The 22,509-nt window shown below is 36.5% G+C and overlaps 2 protein-coding genes across 2 annotated transcripts in view; both read left to right on the top strand.

Annotated features, from left to right (window-relative positions):
* Positions 1-1,872, top strand: part of LOC113239750 (transcription factor AP-2-epsilon) — a 40,574-nt gene extending 38,702 nt beyond the window's left edge. The window contains exon 10 of the mRNA XM_026476851.1: positions 1,466-1,872. Coding sequence (XP_026332636.1) covers positions 1,466-1,573 — 108 coding nt within the window. The 3' untranslated portion in view covers positions 1,574-1,872. The remainder of the gene's footprint in view (positions 1-1,465) is intronic.
* A 14,056-nt stretch (positions 1,873-15,928) lies between these two features.
* Positions 15,929-21,250, top strand: LOC113239851. The gene is made up of 2 exons (XM_026476997.1): positions 15,929-18,103; positions 20,875-21,250. The coding sequence occupies exons 1-2, from the start codon at positions 15,965-15,967 to the stop codon at positions 20,980-20,982; spliced, it is 2,247 nt and encodes a 748-aa protein (XP_026332782.1). The 5' UTR covers positions 15,929-15,964; the 3' UTR covers positions 20,983-21,250.
* Positions 21,251-22,509: the final 1,259 nt, after the last annotated feature.

A 22,509-nucleotide genomic window follows, 5' to 3' on the forward strand; every position in this document is an offset into this window, starting at 1 on the left:
GTATGACGTATCCTAAGTCGATTTTGTTCACAAACTAATGTGAATGTATAGCAATTAGTATAATATTATACAATTGAGAAATTAATGTCATGTCCTACTGGGCCCATAAATGTAGGTACTAAATATTGTAAGACAAACCAACAGTCCCAAATTTCAAAATATTGTAAAATTCTCCTCACACTAAATATAATTTGTAGTGCCCTAAAGAATCCATAATGCGCTATTAACTTAGTTTTAAGCCTTTCCCGTCCTATGTAACGTTATGGTAAATGCAATAATAATTGTAAAACGTCCTCCTTCCATCCTTAAGTCAATTCATTTATCAAATTGTAAAAGTTATTAGTTCTTAAGTGTAAGTTGCGTAAATTATTAGGTACGTGTAAGTATTGGTCAGTAATTATTTTGTTAGACGCCTGATAGCATGTGTGTATTTGTGTGTATTTCAAATTAATGGTAGGTACATTTCAACCAAAATTCTACAGATGATAAAGAACCTACTAATGTGTAGTTTTGCGAGATTATACGCGTACCCGATCTAGCTATGTAAATAGGCCGCTATATAAACACCACTATGACAGCCACAAACCTATATATTTGCTGCTCAATTAAACAGAAAACAATACTGTCAAACCAGAAACAGAAGCTTTTTGCAAATTTGTTGCATATTGTAATTCCTAGGGCTTCTTTCACAGCTGTGCGCACAGTCCTTACGGACTGTCCGCCTGCGGGCGATTCGCATGCGTAGAATCCACAGTTAATTTAGTACGGATATTCACGGAAGATAGTCGCCTACAATGAACGCACAGGTGGCTTGTGCGGAGTTCACGCGTAGCGTGTTCCGTACGGAGCAATCCGCGTCACGGTATAACGATGTTCGATGTTCGACGCTCCATCGCGCGGACGGTCGGCAGTTAACTCCGCACTGCTCTGAAACCAGTAGCAATAGCATTAGAGCTCCTCGTGAAAGAGTTCATCCAGAGAATTACTGCCACCTTGCCTATTTCTGCCGCCAAGCAGTAATGTCAGCATTACTGTGTTCCGGTTTTGAAGGGTGCTGGTGAAAGTACAGGCACACGGGACTTGTCAACTTATGTCTTAGGGGACGGGCGCAGTGAGGAATTTAAAGCTCTGAGTGGCACTCCAACTGTCATGGACAGGCGTGAAAGCTTATCATCAGGAACACGACTTGTTCGTCCCGTCCCTTGATATAATAAAAAATAATAAAAAAACACTTAGAAAAAAATCCTTCGATCCGGCGGACTTCACGAATTTTTCTATGAACTTGTTGTTGGATCTTTGTGTTTGGTATTCAACGACTTTTTAGCCGTACCTTTTTTTTCTAAGTGTTCGATTTTTGTATTAATAATTTATAATAATAAATTATAACAAACCAATGGAATAATTTAAAAAAAAATATTATCAATTCAATAAAAAAAATTAATTAAAACCCTTTTTTCTGTTACAGAATTTTCTCAACGAGTCACTTAAGCATTTAGACAAGCTTTACCCCCAAAGCGGCATGGTATCATCGTCTATGGACAAAACAAAAATGGACCCGGACATTAAGAAGTAACAACAGCAGAACGACGGCGACGTCGGACTATCCATAGAGTTGTGTACCTTGAACATTGTATAGTAAAATATAAAATAATGAAGAGGATTAAAACTTGTGGTTAGGATAATTTTGGTACGAAATAAAATCATAGCAAGTACTTAATAATAGACATACCTATACAGGTACAATTGATTTTAGATTTAGGACGAAAACAAGCGCAAACAATGTGTCAAGGGTCTAATTCAGAATGTCGTTGTATTTATATCCGTGAAGGATAATTCAAAATTTATTCTGTCATCAGTCGGCTAGTCGCGTAAGGTTAAAATTTGTCTTTCCAACAGTGTCAAACTATTGACTGATAATTCTAATGTCGGCAGACTAAGCATTTATGTCAAAAAAACATCATTCATTTAAATCAACATATCGGTGGACTAAAGCATTTGAGTCAAATTCATTTGTTTAATGACCTCCGGTATCATATGGCTTACACACCGGTTTTCATGACGTCACCATCTCTGAGGTCCCGCGTTCGAACTTACTTATTTACTTTAAAAAAATTCTATATTGTCTTGAGTCTGGATGTTTGTGGTACCGTCGTTGTTTCCGATTTTCGTAACACAAGTGCTTTAGCTATTTACTTTGGGGTTAGAGCAAGGTATATGATGTTGTCTAATATTTAAAAAAGAACTTAAGTTCTTTTATAAATATTCTATTGGCGTTTTTTTTTTTCAACATTATTCTCTTCACATTTTCAGACATTATAAACAATACGGAACACCAACTTTATTTGTACGTATATTAGAAGAAATAAGCATTTTTTTACTCGTGTGCGTAAATTTGCCGACCCTAGAATTAGCAGAAACAGTGGTGAAAAGGGCAACACAGCTCGTAATATTGACAATCGGTCTTTCTGGCACAGTGGCCGCCTTCTATACAAGAAATCTTAGCTTGCACAGAAAATTTTATTCTCATTATTGAGCTTATTAACTCCACCTTTAGAGAACTCTGGCTTGAAAGTAGTTCGTTCGGGCAGGCTCGACTCGATTGTGTTTTTAGTTCGCCTGCCGTCGCCTCCTGTGTATCGTTCAGGATATCGTTTTCTCAATTAGTGGAATTTATTTTCTAATTTTAAGTACTTAAATAAAATATTTTTCATTTCTCATGCTCTAAAAGTACGTCACTGTAGCGGGCGTGAAGTGCAAAATTTAATCCCTAGGGCGTAACGTGCATTGTTTAAATCCGGAACAAAAAGTACCTACCTACTTTTTAAATTTACTTTGGGTGACTTAGGCTCAACTCACACTGGCGCAGAGTCCAAGCGTCGCGTCGCGTCCTGTTTTTCAACTCCACCGCCAGGTGACGCGCGTCAACGCGCGACGACACGCGACGACGCTCGCATTAATGCACCGGGATCACAGTTTGGTCGGCGTCTGACGCCTCACGGCGCCCAAGTGACGCGCGAAGCCGCTCGATTCCATATTTACAAAACACAAATTTGTATCTTAATCATTGGAAAATATAGATGAATATGCTATAGGCGAAAAACATGACGCGTCGCGACGCTTCGACTCTGCGCCAGTGGGAATTGAGCCTTAGACAAACTCAGAGAGCCAGTACTTGCTCTACTTTCTTCCAAAAAGACTCGCTTCGATTATGTTTAGTTACATGCCTTTTCAGCATAGACGGTGGCGTCTTACATTTCTTTTTTTATTATTTTCCCGCGTTAGTGCGTTTATGTATGAACCATAGATTTAGTATATAGGTACCCATAGATTGGCAATGCAAGTGAAAGAGAGTTAGTATACACGTATGTTAGAACGAGATGGGTAGACGAGACCACTTCATTATAAGCTATGAGGCTATATGAACCTAGGGTCAGCTGACAACGAAACAAATTTCGTTTATTTTTGAAAAATAATTGGTTTTAAAATGTGAAATAGTGTTAAACGGACGTTTATTAGTCATTGTAAAGTTTTCAGTGTCCGGATGTAACTTATCTAAAAAGGAAAACTCGCAGAATTGTACATTTCACATGTAAGTACTATTTAAATTTTTAGCTGTCTAAAAGCACTACCACAAAAGTTTTTTACTTAAATATATCCGTAAAATTATACCATTCAAGTGCATTAATAACCCAAATGTATACGAATTCAATTAAAAAATATATCAAATACGTGAATTTCTGAAATTCATAACCCCACTTTCATAGAGATTGACGCAATCGATAATATGTTATCGAGATGTCATTAACTGAAAAAAAGAAAGGCAAAGGCGTGACTTGCATACAGCCGAAATCATCTTCATACTTAATTTTTTTTTATTTATTGAATCAGAAATTTCTGGATTTAGTACTTTATATTTAATTAATATTGCATTAGAACATTATATTTTGTTTACATTAAAACGAAAATTTCTTTTAATAGCATAGTTGAGGCACCCATTTTTTATGTTAATTATTGTTGTTGATTCAGATTTCCTCAAAACATTGAAGTACGACAGAAATGGCTTATAAAGCTAAAGAAAGAAAACTTTCGAAAAAGTTTTCAAAAATATGCAGCAAACAAACACTTTGAGGAAAAATGCTTTTAAATAAAACGCCTTTAGAGGCAAGCAAAGAGTAAAGCTACGTTCTGGTTCTGTACCCACATTATTCATGCGGTATGTCTTACAATTAATTGATTTTTGTGTAGCACTACTCTCATCAACAAGAAATCAGCGATTTATTGTTGTTAGAGTTCTGTTCTGTTCCAAAATACGATACTGATTTTTTTCAAATTTGGTACACATATTCATTTGTGTGACCAAAACGTGCAACGTAAATAAATTAATTCTAAATTTTTAAGTGACTATTGGGAGGGAAAGTTCTTAAGAATATATATTTTTTGTAATTATGAAATGTAAATATTTTTAAGTTGTTTAAGAAAATAGACAAAAATTGATCATTCTACCCTTTATCTTCGAAACTACAGAGCCTAAAGTTTTGAAAAAATACAGAAATTGTCTTTAAATTTCCTACTATTGCGCGAATAAACCTATATTTGCTGTTGGAATCTATTGGAGAACATATTCTTCAACTACAATGTTAAGTTTGTACCGAAACCTCTCCACGCGAGTTGAACTCGCACTTGGCCGGTTTTTTGGTTCTATTACTTATCTGCAAATTCACTGCTGTGATGCACTTCTATGTTATCATATCATACAATAATTATAATAGTTATATTTGTTTGTAGGTTGCGGTCGTCAGCTTGGTTCGTGGCCTCCATACTATCGCGCCGTAACTGATCATGGGTCTTATCACCATTTTGTAGAGCCATAGTGTTATCTTGGGTGAAAGTCCCCTTTTGTTTACCTACCATCCTGTGGCACTACCAGAAGGTGATAGTAGCTTTCTTAATTTTCTATTGAATCATTAATTAACTAGTTAATTAACGTCTCGGTATTTTGCGTTAAGACATTTTGGTGAATACAACGAAGTGAAATGCCGGTGTAATATGTTAATCGATATTAAAGTTAAATCAGTGGATGGCGCAACACTATTTATCTTGCACACATGCACATTATACGCACACAGATGTATTTTTGTTTTGGTCTCGTCTCCAATACGTCAGGGCCAATCTATGGATATACTAAATCTATGGTATGAACCATTTTAGTAACGCGACGTAGCACTTAAATCGTTTTTCGTACTTAATTGACTATTTTTTCTCGCAATCGATTAACTCAGGACTCAAAAGCCAATATAAACCTCGCCAAAGCTCGAGTGACTAACCACCTCGGGTGTATACTGGCTCGTTTTAGTACCTCGATAAAAAATATAGTATTGATTAGTTTGGGCCCCAATTGCTGTGCCGCTCGGGGCCACTGCCCCTTCTGTACCCCCCACACTACGCCATCGTGTAAAGTCACCCACATTGGACCTGTGTCGGTTCAGTGGAACGTATACTTGGGTTGATGATAATGTCTATAGAACAATGGTTTCAACAGCTACTGTAAACCGGAAAGACAAAATATCTATTGCATATTTCGCCTTACGCGTTTAGCTTGCTGTTATTGTCTATGGTTAAAGAGAGGAATGATTTTATATAGAAATAAACTCGTAACCGCGAATAATTCAGTATGGTTGTGTGTAAAGAGTTGTTCAAAATACTGCCATAGCTTTCTGAATGCGTCGAGACTGCGTATTTTTTTTTATGATGATCATCATTGTGGCAACCTGCATACAAATAAAGTGCAATTAAAATACTCGTGATTGTGAGAACATGTAAATATAGACATAGTCACACCTAATAGTATTGTTTAAGCATTTATTTATAGAATAAATAATTTTTATGCAGGACAAAATTTTTGCAATCGAAATGATAATATTTTTTAAAGTATTATTTCAAAATTTTTAGATCCACCGCAATAATAACACATATCAAGCATTAAATGTAAATAAATTCTTATACAAAAATGTTTCTTCACGAATTTTCAGTCCGCTTATTGTTTAGAATTAAGTAAATAAAACCTCCTTAGTTAGTAATTTGTATTTAGCTATAGTTTTGCTAGTGAATCATTGTGAAAGTGTGCCAATTAGTTTTAAATATGAAAAAATATAACAATTTTCAACGGTCAAATATTTAAATATTTATTATTATTATCGCTTGTATATAAGACACTAAAAAATGTGCTATTTCTTGCCTATTTATGGTCTAATTAATTAGCTGGTGTCATTTCAAAGAGATGTTCAGTACATGAAACCAGCTCTTCATTTAATTTACACAAACTATGAAACAACTATTCTTTCGCGATGTCATCGAGGTCCATAGAGTAAAAATTGGTTGTTTTTTTCATCTTTTGGCTGCTTGCGAATAGTCTTTGAGCCAAGGGCCATATTACATTTATGACGGAAAAAAATGGCATGATAAAAATGGGATTTTATGGTATAGTTTTTACACGAATACATTTGTGGTTTGAATATATCGTTTGCTTATACGTAAAACCACATAAGTGACATTTTCCACAGAAAATCTCCAAATTATGTACCAGTTGTAGGAAATTCACCATCATCTGCAGACAAATCTCTTATTAGATTTTTGTTATTGAGTCTCACGTGCAGAAAGATAGTGAGTTTCTTACCACAGCTATATAAATTAGGGGAAGGCCGGGCAAAGTGAATACCCCGGGCAAAGTGAATTCTCCCCACTACTCCTAAATTATGAGTTTGTCATTCAACATGTCACTACTGTTATGTTCGGCCATCTTGATTCAGTACGCGGCAAACATCGAAGCGAGGGGCCGCGTCACGTCCCGTCCGCGGAACGAAGATTTGTGTTTTCGTAAATAAAAGATTGATTTTACGCGGTAAGTACATTGATTATTTCTCGTGTGTTACTAGTTCTTGATTTTTAGGAATGTCTTAATTTAGTAGCATATCAAAGTAGGTTTTTATGGTATATTTAACAGAGAGTCAGAATTATTAGTTTTTGTTTGAAATGTGTTAACCTCAAAACTTACCTAGTTGGGCAAAGTGAATAGGGCAAAGTGGATATGGTATCCACTTTGCCCACTATTTCTCATTGCTGACTTATTATCTAAAAATGTCTTTTATTTGTTTCAGATGGTAAATAAATATAAAAAAAAAACTAAGCAAGGGACGTGGGAGGAAAATGCTATGCAAACGGCTATTAATTTGTGCAAAGCTGGAGAATCAATAAAAAGCACAGCTAAAAAGTATGGTTTGGCTTATGCAACCTTGTATAGGCATGTAAAAACCGGCATCGCTGCTTCAAAACTTGGTAGATTCCGTCCTGTTTTTACTGAAGATCAGGAAATAGAGATGACATATCTTAAAGATATGGATTCTGTATTTTTTGGCTTGACACGAGATGAATTTAAACATTTAGCGTTCATCTACGCCAAGAAAAATAATTTGAACTGGGACAAGTACGAAAAAGCTGGAGATGATTGGTTATCGTCATTTTTGTCTCGTCACAATCAAATATCCCTCAGGACTCCAGAGGCAACATCGGTTGCAAGGGCAAAAGGATTTAACAGACGTGAAGTTGGACGTTTTTATGAAAACCTTGAAGCTTTGACAGTAAAACATGATATTGATGCATCCAGATTATATAACATGGATGAAACTGGTATATCTACAACCACAAATAAGCCGCCTAAAGTGCTATCAACGAAAGGAAAAAAACAAGTGGGCATAATAGCTAGTGCAGAACGTGGTCAACTAACGACAGTCATAGGTTGTTGTAATGCCGCTGGTTCATTTCTCCCACCATTCTTAATTTTCGCCAGAAAAAAGATGCAACCTAGACTACTTGATGGTGCGCCTCCCGGCACTCAAGGAACCTGTACTCCAAATGGCTGGACTTCTGGCGAGGTGTTCTTTGATTGGATGCATTTTTTTGTGGAACATGTTCGACCTACCTCTGAGAAAAAAATACTTCTTTTATTGGATAACCACGAGAGCCACAAGTATTACCCAGCTTTAGATTACGCCAGCAAGAACAATGTCGTAATTTTATCCTTGGCCCCACACACAACTCATAAAATGCAGCCCATGGATGTAGCGGTCTACGGCCCACTGAAAACTTACTTTGAAAGGGAGGTAAATTTGTTTCAAAAATCGCACCCAGGACGCATTATAAATCAATACGATGTAGCCAGACTGTTATCACCAGCTTTTCTGAAAAGTGCAGTAGCTCAAAATGCAGTTCATGGATTTGAAAGACCTGGGATTTGGCCAGTGAATAAATATGCTTTTGGTGACGAAGATTACGAACCAGCCGCTGTGATTGCAGGCACGTCTAATATGAATATTGGCACAGAAAGTATAAACTCAATAGAAACGATCGATATTCCCAGACCTTTTGCAGACACTTCTTCAACTCCATCGCCTTCACTTCTTCAAGAACTGATTCCATCAAATTCAGTAGATCCTTTATCAGAAATATTTCCATCTCGAAACAGAACTCCCTCTTGTGAGGTTCAAGACTTTGTTGCGCGCATTGTTAACACGCCTGAAAAGATTCGTAGCGACGGGTGTACATCTGAACCAGAACCTGGATGTTCGCGAATTGTCTCCGCTTTTGGGCCAGATATAGCTACTCAGAAAGGTGACGCAGTGCTGCCGGAAACTGAAGTAAATATTCGACTAAATACTAGCCGTGACAACTCACTTGATCCGAAACCGGGATGCTCAACCTCTCACTGCAGTCCCTTGATGTTAAGACCTATTCCAAATCCTGCCAAACCAATGACCACGCGTAAACGGAAATTACAAAAATCGGAAATATTAACCAGTACCCCAATCAAGGAAGATCAAAAGCAGAAATATGACAAAAATAAAGTTAAGAATATTACTAAAAGACTGAATGATAATTCAAAAAATGTTCCTAAGAAGACTAATACAAAAAAGAAAGACAAAAGAACTGCTAAAAAGGTTAAGCAGCCAAAGGAAATGAAAGAATTTAAGGATATTTTATGTTTTTTTTGCGGTGAAATATATATTGAAGAAGACGGTAAACCAATTGAAAACTGGATTCAATGTGACATTTGTCAAAAATGGTGTCACGAAGATTGTTCTGCCTTTGATGGCACTCAAGGGTATACCTGTGATAATTGCCAATCTTAATTTTCTAATTTTATGGTCAAGTTATGGTTTTTTTTCAGTTTATCAAAATTATTTCAGAGGTTGAATATGGGTATTCACTTTGCCCAAGTAGTGTGTTCACTTTACCCGGGGTACCGGGCAAAGCGAATACTTTCGTACATTTTTTTTATTTTTAATTGGAATTGATTATTGTTTAAATATTAATGTTAACTAGTGTTCGTATTTGCAAGAGCAATAAATAAAGACTGATTTGTGATAATTATTTTGTTTTTGTATTGTATACCTTTTTTGCTATAACCTTAAATACCTTAAGGTATCCATTTTGCCCGACCTTCCCCTAACGACCTTTTTGTGGAAAATGTCACTGATGTGGTTTTAGCTTTAAACAGACGATATTACTTTTTGATGCCCACTTGCACTAAACTTAAGTACGTATTAAACAAATGCTTGCAATGCAAAAGACACTCTTAATACATTGTGTTATGAGTGTCTACAGCCAATGCTCAATAAATAAAAATTGATAAAATATATTTTACGCCAGGTAAACATGAGATTTAAAGTTATACACTTTTATAGTTAGACGGATGGAAAAATATGAAATTCAATAAAAACTTAACATATAATATTATTATATTTCTTTGGTTTCAAGTACTATACAGACTTTTAAAAGAATATCAGTTAATCAGTTAGACTTATATTTGTATCTAAATTGAATATATTTTTCGTTTAGGATATAATTTAACACTGGCTCTGAAAACTACAAAACTACATTATTTGGACAACGATATAAATTCTTTATTAAAATGAAAATTGCTTTATTGTATAATTATCTTTAATTAGCAGAAAGGTATTACTTTGCGTCTGCCTGTATATATAATAATTTTATAATTAGACTAATTTTATACTTAATAATTATTTGGTTGCTTAGACTGCGATACTTTGTAAAAAAAAATTGAATACCTCATTGTAATAAGACCTCATAATCATAAACCTTTTTCTAGTGCCTAAATTGGTTGACCAATGAAATTTGTCTATGGAACGTATTTTAATTTTCACGAGTACGTTCTCGTAGTTCTGTATTCTAGCATAATATCGGTAATGTTGCCACAGCAATTGCAATAAAAGTAATGTCATTTGAGAAATTTTTTATTATCATTTTTTCAATAATACTTATTTCAAATGTTTTTATAAAAATGGATGTAAATTGATTTGCTGCTAGTCACAAACACCAGCACCGAAAACGCATTCGACACGTGTTTCGCCTCTCTACGAAGCATCCTCAGATATTCTAGATTGTTCGACTCTCGGCCGAAGATTTATTATTTTATATATATTTATTTCTTTCGAGCGTCGAACAATCTACAACTATCGAAGATACCGAGAAGTGAGGCGAAATACGTGTCGCACTTAGAATAATAACGCATATGTTTTTAATGTTGGTGTTTGTGACTGTAGTTGCGTTTTTGTTGTTTATTTTATGCGGAGGGATGGTTTAAATAAAATATTTAACATAAACCTTCACTGGGTTCGCGCAGTAACAAATTAATTTACATCCATTTTTATTTATATAAATTGTCTCAAAGTAACGCCTGAATCTATTAATTAAATGTTTTTACGTTGGCCATATTAACACTTGCAAGGACAGTAACGTTGTTTGCCGTAAAATTGAATATCAAAATATAATATTACGGAATATCCCATATGCCTATATGGACTTCAAAAACCAAATCGATGCCCTACTTTCTCAAATTCGTATTTTATAAAGAGTGATTATTTAAGAGATGGCAAAACTTTGTATTTATTTTAAATTTATCAAGGGTGTTAATTTGGATACATTACTTTAAGAATAGATAAAAGCCAGTGTGTGAATATGAAGTAAATGTGATGTGAAACCAGCCTGCAAAATTTGTATATTTAATCCATTTTTTGCATTTCATTAACTTTGTGCTTTATAAGATTAGTGTTTGAGAAAGTAAGACTACGGAACACGAGCTTCAACATCATTAAATCAATATAAGCACTACGGTATAAAGAAAAGTACAAATTTTTGTGCATGATATTATTTTAGTAGGTACTGTCCAAGAACGGGTTTAATACTACGCATTCGTTCTCTGTGTGCATCGAGTATCTAACCAGAAATAGAGACGAAATGTCATTTAATTTGTTTTAAAACTATTCTGCCATATCATAACGGCGACAACTGCGCTCCAATTGGCCAGCCCGAATTCGAAACAATTGACGGGTGTCGTCAATTGTTTCACTTCAAAGCGACCAGTTGTTGGCGCTGTACTATTTCAGTTTTCTAATTTATGATTTCAGCGCAAACGAGAGTTGATATTTATAATCTCAGTACAGAGTACTAAAATAAGCGACCTCAAAAGTACGTGGAATTACATACACAAGTTTTACTGTTTTATTGAAATCGGTTACCGGAAAGTGCGCAAACCCGGATCGACACTATATGCGACTTCACACAGGAGATAATAAAAATCGGTTCTCACTCAAAGTATATTGAGAGAGAAAACGACTTGAATTGGAGAATAGCAAAATCAACCATTAAAATAATTGCTCCTTATTATAAAATTTAAGCGCTATTTATAAAAATGAATCTTCATGCGTGAACAGCCACCCTTAGAGGTGGATGATTTTCTTCTTTCCAATAAAAAAAGAATCATGAAAATCGGTTCACAAATACCGGAGTTATCGCGTAACATACATACAAAAAATATACAGTCGAATTGAGAACCTCCTCCTTTTTTTGAAGTCGTTTAAAAAGTGATATAAGAGCCATTTACCTGATGAGTTGCCAGGGATGAATGGCCCTTATTTCGTCTCTATTTCTGGTTATACATATACTCGATGTCTGTGTGTATCATGCTTAAGAGCGGTTACACACGGTGATTTTCAGCAGAGCGTCTGCAGCGATTCAGTCGCTAATCGTTTACGTTCACCACACGCGCGACTTAAGCAGGAATGCGATGCAAGCGCGATTCAATTGCATTGCACGTTTTTAATAATTCAATATACCGCAAGTGTCGCCATGCAATTGCTTGGTTCTATCGCTGCTAAAAATCTTCGTGTGTAACCGCTCTAACATTGAAATTTAATATACGAATTTTTGATGCACAGTGGTTAATGGTAATCCCGTCCAAGTAACAACAACAATGTATTTTCAACCACTTAAATTTCATTGGGTAACAATTTAGGCTAAGAAGTACAATTGAGATTCGTAGCAATATACTTAGGGGTTTTTAAACATTTTTTTAAATATAGACTCTGACCATATTCAATTCTTAATTTTACTATTTTTGTACCTACCAATACTTTTGCTCATAAAATAACTTATTGGTTTTGTTTCGTGAAGTAAAAGAAATGTTTCAAAACAATGCTGTTTTTATTTGTCATTCAAAATTTTACCACGGGTGAGTAAGTATGCCTTCGCATGAAACTCATTGAATTATTTATTTAACCTGGTAGCACGTGACACATGAAAAGTATAATTTTGGTGAAATGGTACAAAGTTGTGGAGTGAATCAAAAATTACAATGAGTATATACAATGGGAACAGACTGACTCGACCTTTATTGACGATGATAGACAGGTGCTGCCCTCTGCATGTTATTAACGGTTACTAGAGCCGATATACACGTAGTTTAGATTGTTGTCAGGTTTTGTATGCAAATTACGCGCTTCAGAGCCTATGCACACGGCGTATTTTATACACGCCACCGACGCAAATAACGCGCGTAAACGCGATTCAAACGCGATGCAGACGCGCGCAATAAACGCTCGTCTGTATCGCGTTTTACGCGCGTTTGAATTTATTTATTTATTGGCACATCTACAGAATACAAATTTATATTGCTAATACAAATTTATATTGCTAACACAAATTAATATTGCTAAATTAAATAGAAAATAAATCTGCATTTCTTTAACAGCTACGCAAAGCTTTATCATAATATAAGTGAACACAGCTAAAAACAATTAATTTAACAAATACAATAACATGACTGGAGGTAACTACAATTAATAAATTATAACTTAAGTAACCAATTCAAATTAACAAAACGAAAGTAACCATCTAAAAATTATTACTGCGTTATATTAAGATTGCAAGATTTAAAAAAAAAGGCGGGATACCTTTGAATTGATTCAAACGCGCACAATTATATATATTAAGCCAGTAGTTTTTAAAACTTAGTAAATGTTTCCGATATACGCAAGACGCATAAAACAACCCCTTGTATTAGGTATAAAATTTGAATAGTTCTAAAGAAAAAATTTCGGTGCCCGTGTAGTTTGCAAAATGATTCGATCTTCGTAAGTAGGTAATTAATAAATTTTAAGGAAAAAGGACACACTATACATACCTATTCCGAAACCATTAACTTCGGATATGGGTATAATCCCTATGTCTATGGGTATAATAGTAGCTCACAATCCGCAATAAAATGTGCTGCTGCAATGTGCATCTCAGAGAATTCGCCTTTTTACTCATGATCACAAAATATGTTTGTTTTAATGTTATATTGAACGCGCAGAGAGCCCCGCGGCGTTCGTGATGTTACGAAACACACACAGGCTGTTCGAGTAGAACAGCCTTTCCCAAAGTGGGCGATAACGCCCCCGTGCTGCAAGCCTAAAGGGGGCGGTAAGAGACCCAGAAAAAAATGAGGGCGTTGTGTAGAGGCTTAGGGGGAGATTTGTAATTTCATCTAGGAAGACTCTTAGGGTCATATTCCAGAACTCTACTCAATATTCAAGTCAGGACTTGAGTATTGCAGTGAGCACTGAAAATCATACTCAAGTCCTTGCCATTAGGGTCGTATTTCCAGTGCTTGAAATCATACTCAAGTCTGCTCAAATGCTGACTTGAGCAATGAGTAGAGTTCTGGAATACGACCCCCAGTCTGGTATTTCCAAGTTCAAAATGTCCTGGTATCGTTCGGTGACGTCAACGTGGAGGTTTTCCAAATGTTGGCAGTAGGCAAACAAGTCGTCGTTACTGCAGGATACTGATAAATTCGGAAAATTGTGAAACTCACGTCTGCCCATATTCTTTTTGTATCATACTCAAATCCTGACTTGAGCATTGAGTAGAGTTCTGGAATACGACCCTAAGTGTTGGGTCCGTTTTCAAATGTCAACAAAGCAATATCACCTCAGCTGGAAGAAGAACTTATAGAATTGACAATGAACGAGGAAATAAAAATCAAGTTCAAAAATGGTTACCAAGAATTTTGGCTACAAAAACCGATCCCGCAATTGTACCCTGGATTATGGTCAATCGTTCAACGATTCTTGATAGCATTCCCATCGTCATATTTGTGTGAACGTGGTTTTAGTGCTGTGACAACGCTGCTTACTAAAAAAACGTGGTGACTTGCGGCTGTTCTTGAGTAAATTGGAACCTGATATCAACAAACTTATTAAACAGCATCAGATTCATCCTTCACATTAGTTTTTGTATTAGAATCGATTATGTTTGTTCTATTTTGAACAAAAGATACTCTGTCTGAATACTATAAAGTTGTGTTTCAATAATCATTCTCATGGGCAGGTGTAGAGTTAACTTGAGACCAGAGCGCTGTTGTGTACTACCTACTGCACTCAGGTCTCAAGTTAACTCTTGCGGGTTATAGTAAAAGTCTCTTTTAGAATGAATGTTTAATCTTATATAATATATCTCACAATAATTAATTTGATTTCAAGTTATGGTGGTTTTTGAGTAGGTGAAAAAATGAGGGCGCTAAAAAAAGTAATTTATTCTCAATGGGGGACTAGACAAAATAAGTTTGGGAACCCTAGTGTAGAACGACTGGCAATGCTTATTACAATGTAAGATATCGTTGCAATATGCCTTGAAAAATAAAATTTTCACATCTTTAGTACTGCCAACAAACACGTAACACGGTAGCATTAATTTTAGTGCTGGGTCGTGGAAAAATTTCCATGTAAAAAAACATTTTTTTTCTTTTTCCCATATTCTTCCAACTCTGACAGTTGAAGATATTGAACAAAAATGATGGAGCCAAGGCTTTTTACGCTGTTGTGAAATCATTTTAAATATCGTTTTTCTCTAAGTGGCTATAGCTAACTATTAAATAAAATTAAATTAAACTTCCAAATATATTTCTAAATGTAGAACATAATATTATGAGCATTCGAAATTATATTTTCCAATTTTTCAAAATTTTTCTGAAAATTACACAACACAGTAGCCATAATATTGCATCGTAGAACCACTATCCAGCAGCGTCCTTCTTCTTCTTCTTTATAATGTTACAGCTCAATCGATACCATCGATGATTCCGCCAATGTCGAGCTAAGGAACACACGCGTTTTTTACTCAAAATTTGACTGGTGAATTTCAATAGAAATCACTGAGGGATAACCTACAACAACCTCAGATTACAAAAATTTAGTTTATTGTTTTGTAATCTGAGACAACAACAGTAAATTTACACAGACTATTACAGAAACAAATAATTTACACAGGACATACACAAAGGGAGAGAGGACTAACGTTAGGAGAAAGTTGATATTAACGGGACGGGAGATTTTAGGGGAAGGATATCTTAAAGAGAAGTGACGATAGCAGCGTCCTTACAATCTATTAAACAATAAATTGAACTTTCTGAACAAAAATTGATTCAGTACTGTCAATGTCAAAAATTCAATTGCCAATGTCAAGTATATTTACCGGCTTTTTACCGGCACAAATTGGAAAGAAGTTGAAGTTGGAAAGATATTTTAGCGGTGCCGCGTTTCTTCTCATATTCTAATAGATTAAAAACAGAATGGAATTAAATAATGAACTTGAAGATAATAAAAAGTGTTTCAAGATTAGAGAGCAGCTAATTGATAACTTGCACATAACTTACAACGAATCAACATCTATGTTTGTTTTCTTCAATAAGTACCAAATATTCGTATACGAAAACCTTCAATTTCATAATGTAGCTAGGATATTCGTTCCTGAGTTCCAAGTTCGTCAAATTATTGTCTCGAATAACTATTTATTGTGTTTGGACTACAGTGGAAATGTGCATGTGATTTCTTTGAAATTCAAAAACGCTGCGCAAAAAAGATTCAAAAGTGCATTCCAGCCGCGGGAACAAAACGTTTTACATTGGCAGCAATACGATTCGGACAATATTATATGTTTGAAATTGGAATCTGAGGCTTATTCACTATGCCTGCACGAAATTGGACCAGATTTCCAATCGAAAACAAAAGCTGCTCTAAGGCAAAATAAAAACCACTGGCCTCCTCAATCTGAAGGAAAATATCTACTCTGCTGTCATCAAATTAAAAAAGAGGACTTCAGATTTATTGTTGAAACCTTACAATCTCCTGTAGATACATTTAGAGATCACCAATTAATTATCATTTCCTTTGACAAACTTAATGTCTATGGTTGCTTATTTAGTTCAAAAACAACAGATACTGAAATTGAACTAGTAAGGCTGTACTCTAGTCCTTCAGAAATCTGTGATATTAAAATTTTAGCAACAATAAATTTTGTAAATATAGTCATTGGTTTAACAATAGGCACTATAGTGCGACTCTCATGGAAATACGATTCAAATGAATCAGAAATAATTCATCTTAACACGGCATTATCTAAATTCCTTCCATTAAAAAGTAATAACACACTAATATACACTGACGGTCTATCTTTATGGAAATCGGAAAACACATTATCAAGAGGACAATTACAATTTGAGCAATTCTTTACGAAAAATGTAAAAGATTTTGTTAAATTCAGAGATCATATCATCTGTACAACATATTCCAATATGATATACATATTTCCAATAGAACATAAAATATCGGTGATAAAACCCGCAGGTGATGACGAATATTGTTCAGCAGAAAAGCTTTTCAACAATTTGGATAGTATAGACCAACTTGTGAAGGAAACGAGGAGAAGTGATGATTTGTTGAAAAAAATTCATAATGAAACCAATTATATTACAATATTAACATTCTCAAAACGACAAGACGTAATGGAAAATGTCATACACCAAAATATAATTGTATACAACAACTATAACAATGCAAAGGCAGAAAATTTAGACGTAATATTAACAGAAGAAATGCATGAATACTTCAAAACTGATATTTTGATATTAATCAAAATTAAAGTACAAACAGAGCAAAAAACTTTGCATCAAGTTTTATCAAGTATATTCACTAATTTAAAAGTCCATATTACGATCATTTCAAAAAACAAAGTTGTTAAAACTACAAGTGTAAAATTAACTGAACCACTAAAAAAACTACACATCTTAATACCTATAGACACAAAACATATAACTGGTATTACTCAGTTAAATATACATACTAAAATTGTATCTTCCATTCCTGGTGTAAGAGATGAAAAGCAATATCTGTGGAGTGTTATATGTAGTAAACATGCAATATTACATTCTGAGCATTTTATTAAAAGTCCCATTGAATATAACAACAGCATCAGCTTGAAAGAACCTGAAGAATCATTGGAAAATTTAATAATCAAAGTTGCAAACATGCAACATGGAGAAGTGTTTAGATTCATTGATATTTCTACCTTAACCAACCCAAAAAACTATACCATGTATGTAAAACTACCCTATAATTATCGAGAAGCAATGAAATGTCAAGAATTTTACAAAAAACGCTTCAGTTATGATAAAGCAAAGTACTTATTTCATCAATTCAGTGCAGACAGTTTTTTACGTGGAAGAAATTGTTTGTTCTTTGAAATTGGGGAGGAAAAAGTCGAATTTGAAATTGTGAATGATATATCTTATTCGGTGTTGAATGTTTCAAGCAATAATATTCATGTGGCTTTTACAATGAGGAATTTTGCAGCCAGTCTTGTTTATAATGAATTCAGAAACTTTAGCTCTGGGACGGAATTTGTGAGCAATGTTTTATATACAACTACTGAGGTTTGTAATGTGTATTTTAAGTTCCATAATCATTGATCTATTTTTAATTCATATTAATGAAAGGTCCTGGATTTGTTTCCACTAGAGGTCTGCACATGCCTTTAAATCTTTATCTAGCCGCGCCCAATTTAATTTTATAATTATCACTTGTTTCAAAGGTGAAGGAAAATATTGTGATAAAACCTATATGTCAGAGACTCGTTCAAAATGTGGTCCCCAATGGTGATGGACGGCGTTCACAGAGGACTTTATTTGGGTTAATGCTAATGCTTTTTCAAATAAAGTATCTCATTATATAATTTTTTTTAAAGTAACAAAACACAAATTGATTTCCAAAACTTTTGTCCAAGCTTCCGTTTTCAAAATTGTGTTTTTCATTATATTCAAAATAATAATTTCAGACATAAGGGCGCCTTAAAATTAGACGCTGTAGAAGCGCTGCAGTGAAGACTGGTTTCAGTAATTTTTAGTTCACTTATTGTGACTGCAAAAGTGGCGCACGACTGCAGCGCCACAGTGGCGCCATTGCCGCGCGTTTACAGGCGTCTAATTTGAATGCACCCTAAGCTTTAAAGCTCAACATAATTGAAATGGTGCATAACATAAAGAAGTATAAGTAAATCGATTTACGTGCAAACTAGATTCGAGACTGTAGCTGCGGGAATTCCCGAATTTGCGCGACTTGTTATTTTGGCGCGTATCTACAGGCCTACCGCTTAACTGAGTAAGTTCCTGACGATATTCAATAACAAGCTGGCAGGTTCTTCAATCAACTTAATATCGTCAGAAAAATCTTGTTGAAATTATCCCGTGTGCAGCGCGACATTACTGTTACGTAAACTGTCACTCCTCCCGCACCGCGCAACTACCTCAGGAACCGTCTTAGTTAAGTGGTAATGCCAGGTTAACGAGTCTTACACTTACGTTTTTCGCTTGCTTGCGTTGGCTGGGTATATGGCGTAGAAATCTGCCTTCGGGGCGCCAGGGCGTTTACGAGTATTTCGTTTTGCGTTGCAGAGAGACTTGCGTGCATGCGCGGCGCTTGGCCTCCTTCAAACGATCGTCGGCCTCTTTATTTGAATTCGACAAGCACATACCGGCACAAACTAACCTCCTGCTACTCCTTTCTGCCACTGTTTTTCGACGCGGATCGTCACTTTCGAACCGGCAGCTGCTCTGTGATTGGCCAACTCCGCTAATGCTCTCTGTTGCTTGCGAGGAAATATCAAGCTTGCTAGATATCAAACTCACGCAACGCAAAGCAAGCGAGCGACTCGTGAACAGGCCTGCCTGCGCGTACGCGACAGATCTTTGCGTATGCGCTAAGCGAGTCATGCAAGCATGCGAAAAACGCAAGTGAAAGACTCGTGAACCCGACATACCTTTTTTTTTTTTGACGGGGGGGAATTCTTTATTTGGGGACTCTCCCTCCAGATGGAGGGCCTACCCCACTAAAACCCCCCCGGGTTTCCCTCTCGCCGGTTGAGTCGGCGCCGTGGGATCAGTGAACATTCACCACGACGCCGCCCGGCCGCCCTAGCTTACGCCAGGGCTCCCGCGCCAACGGAGGGGCGAGTCGGTTGTCCTCCGACCCGCCCCCCAGACGAGTGAGGCCGTGCAATGCAGGCTCCGGAGTCCCTGTCCAGAGCCCGCAGGTCTCACTAGGGGATCAGGCGAGCAGCGAACTGCCTTCGCCTTCTCCCCGTACGTCTGCGCCGGAGCGGGTGCGCGTCCGCCGCGTCCTCGCGCACCCGCTCCGCGGCCTCCTTTTGCGACATAACCTCTGCGCAAAAGGAGGCTACCGCCTCCCAGGACTCCTCGCTATCGAGCATGGCGGCAACCACGCTCGGCAGCGAGAGGTCCTGCCCTACAGTCCCCGTCAGAGTGCGGCGCTGCTCATCCCACCGGCTACACACCTCTAGGGTGTGCTGCGCGGTGTCATCCGCAGCGCCGCACTCGTGGCACGACGGTTCCCTCCTCGCCACCTTGTGCAGGTAGTGACCGAAGCAGCCGTGCCCGGTCAGCACCTGCACAAGGTGGTACGACAGTGGCCCGTGGGACCGGTTTACCCACTCTACGAGGACAGGGCGGATCGCCTCTATGGTACGAGCGCCATAGGGGGGATCCGCCAAGCCCTCTTTCCACCGGTCCCGCATGCGCTGCGCCGCGAGGCGGCGCTCCCGCTCCACCTCTTGGGGAGCGGGTCGCTCGCCTCGGTCCCTCATTCCCCGCCGGTAGGTGCGGACCTCCGCCGAACCCGACATACCTAAGCCTTAAAATAATAACGCATAGAACGATAGTTTCATATTAAACGATCTGTCACAAGTGAGGCAAAAATTAAATTCATGTAGGCTAGTTTTAGTAGTAGGTTAATTTTCGGTTTTAGTGAATATTTATATAAAAATACAAGTTAAAACGCGTTACTTCCTTGTGGAATGTGATGTTAGTATCTATTTTATGTTTGTCTGACGTATTTTTACACTCATTTACCGCACATTTCTTCATTTTTAGCTAAAATTCTTGAGCTGTTCGCGGTGCAAGTTGACCTTGAGCACTGACGGCCCGCCCGCTCGTATAGGCCCATTGGGGTCGCTTCAATTTGCCTCAGTTAGCGTGTGCGGACTAGGTTTCTATGCGATATTATTCTAAGCCCTAAGCCTGCAGTTTGTATCTTACACATTTTGTTTCGCGGCAATGTAAACTGAGCCCTAGTGATACTAAACGCGTTGTTGTTTATAAAAGATATTAATTTTGCATTTATTTACTTCCAGAACTTACACAAAGCAATAAAAGACGCCATTACAAGCAACTCTCCCGCGCAGCTGATGCCTTTGACGGAACAATTTCAGAAAAACGTCATTGGGGCTTTACCATTTTGACACAGATGCAGTAATAAGCCCACTACTAAGGAGAATAATTAATCTAAGAAATTAATTAATTATTAAGAGAAATCAATAAGAAATACTGCAATTACTGAATACTGAAAATGGGTTATAATACCAGACACCGTTCTTATGCCTAACGCAAGGCTTATACTAGCAAGATGTGATGAATCAGTCTTAGCCATACAAAATATATAAACTCAAGAGAAACTCCAGATCGTAACTCTGAAAAAGGTGAAAAAGACGAGTTACATCTAGATGGCGCTGAATAGCCTGGAAGTAGTTTATATTATGTAGAAATGGCCATGGATTTCAATTAATTCCTCTTTAATATGAAATATAAGAAGTCATTTTTTTTCCTTGTAATATTATTCAAATAGTTGAGTTACTTCTTTTAAATGCTATAGCTCCATCGAAATAATCGATGATTTCGCCAATGTCAAGTAAAAATGACTATGTGCAGTAGTTTTGTAAAAATATTACTTCTCCTTTATAATGTTACTACCTCATCGATACTATCGATAAATCCGCCAATGCCAAGTTAAGGAACACACGCGTTTCTAACTCAAAGATTGACCAGTGAATTTCGACAAAATTCACTGAGTTGAAAAGAGAATCTACAACAACAGAGTACATACACAGACTATTACAGAAACAAATTGTTTTTTTGTATTAAAAAATAACAAGAGGACATAAACAAAAGGAAGAGTGGACTAACGTTAAGAGGAAGTTGATATTGACGAGAGGGGGGGATTTTAGAGGGGAGGATATCATACAGAGGAGTGACGATACGATTACAGTCAAAAAACAGGTTCTGTTGTGTTAGTTTTAAACATAGTAACGTGACATGTCTTCCCAAACTAATTGTAAGATATTAGTGATTCAAATTTAAAGATTAAAGGAAAATAGTTTTTTTACGTTTGTTTCTTTATTCATTAATTTTCTTTTTAACGAGTCTACCATATAAAGACCGACATCAACCCCGTAAATCCACGGTACTTTGTGGGAAATTTTATTAAGCCTTTAAGCTAAGTTACAAATATTTTTTACATTAGAATTGTACTTCGCATTTTAAATTTTTACATTATGCCTCTTAACTCAGCGTGCCTCTTGGCGTAGGCCTCCTCCAGATCTTTCCAGTGCGTGTGAAGCCTTACAAGTGGTGGTCAGCAAACGCAGAGCAGTATCCGAGTCTGTCAAAATTTCCTGGCAGTAGTGTTCATATTAAGAGGTTATTTTCAGAAGCAGGAATAGTTTATGAGCACAGACATATGTCTGTGTAAGAGGAAAAGCGCAATCACTTGTTACCAAACAATGCTGAAAAAGTTGTTTTCATTCATCGCAACCTGCCAGTGATTGATTTTGAGTATTAAAGCAATAATTTGTGATTAATATACTCGTACACGATACATTTTGAATAGTATGTGTCCTTTTTTTTCATTATTTGATATTCGACATTCGGTCGAATAGTCTTAGTATTCGGCCGAATACCGAATATTAAAAAAGTGGCCGAATAGTAGCCGA

Source organism: Hyposmocoma kahamanoa, unplaced genomic scaffold, assembly GCF_003589595.1.
Source record: "Hyposmocoma kahamanoa isolate Upper Pololo Valley unplaced genomic scaffold, ASM358959v1 116, whole genome shotgun sequence".
Classification (NCBI taxonomy): domain Eukaryota; kingdom Metazoa; phylum Arthropoda; class Insecta; order Lepidoptera; family Cosmopterigidae; genus Hyposmocoma; species Hyposmocoma kahamanoa.

Coding starts and splice junctions, on each gene's coding strand:
- LOC113239851 (XM_026476997.1), top strand. CDS start 15,965: ATGGAATTAAATAATGAACTTGAAGATAATAAAAAGTGTTTCAAGATT. Junction 18,104..20,874: donor TTTTATATACAACTACTGAG/GTTTGTAATGTG, acceptor ATTTACTTCCAG/AACTTACACAAAGCAATAAA.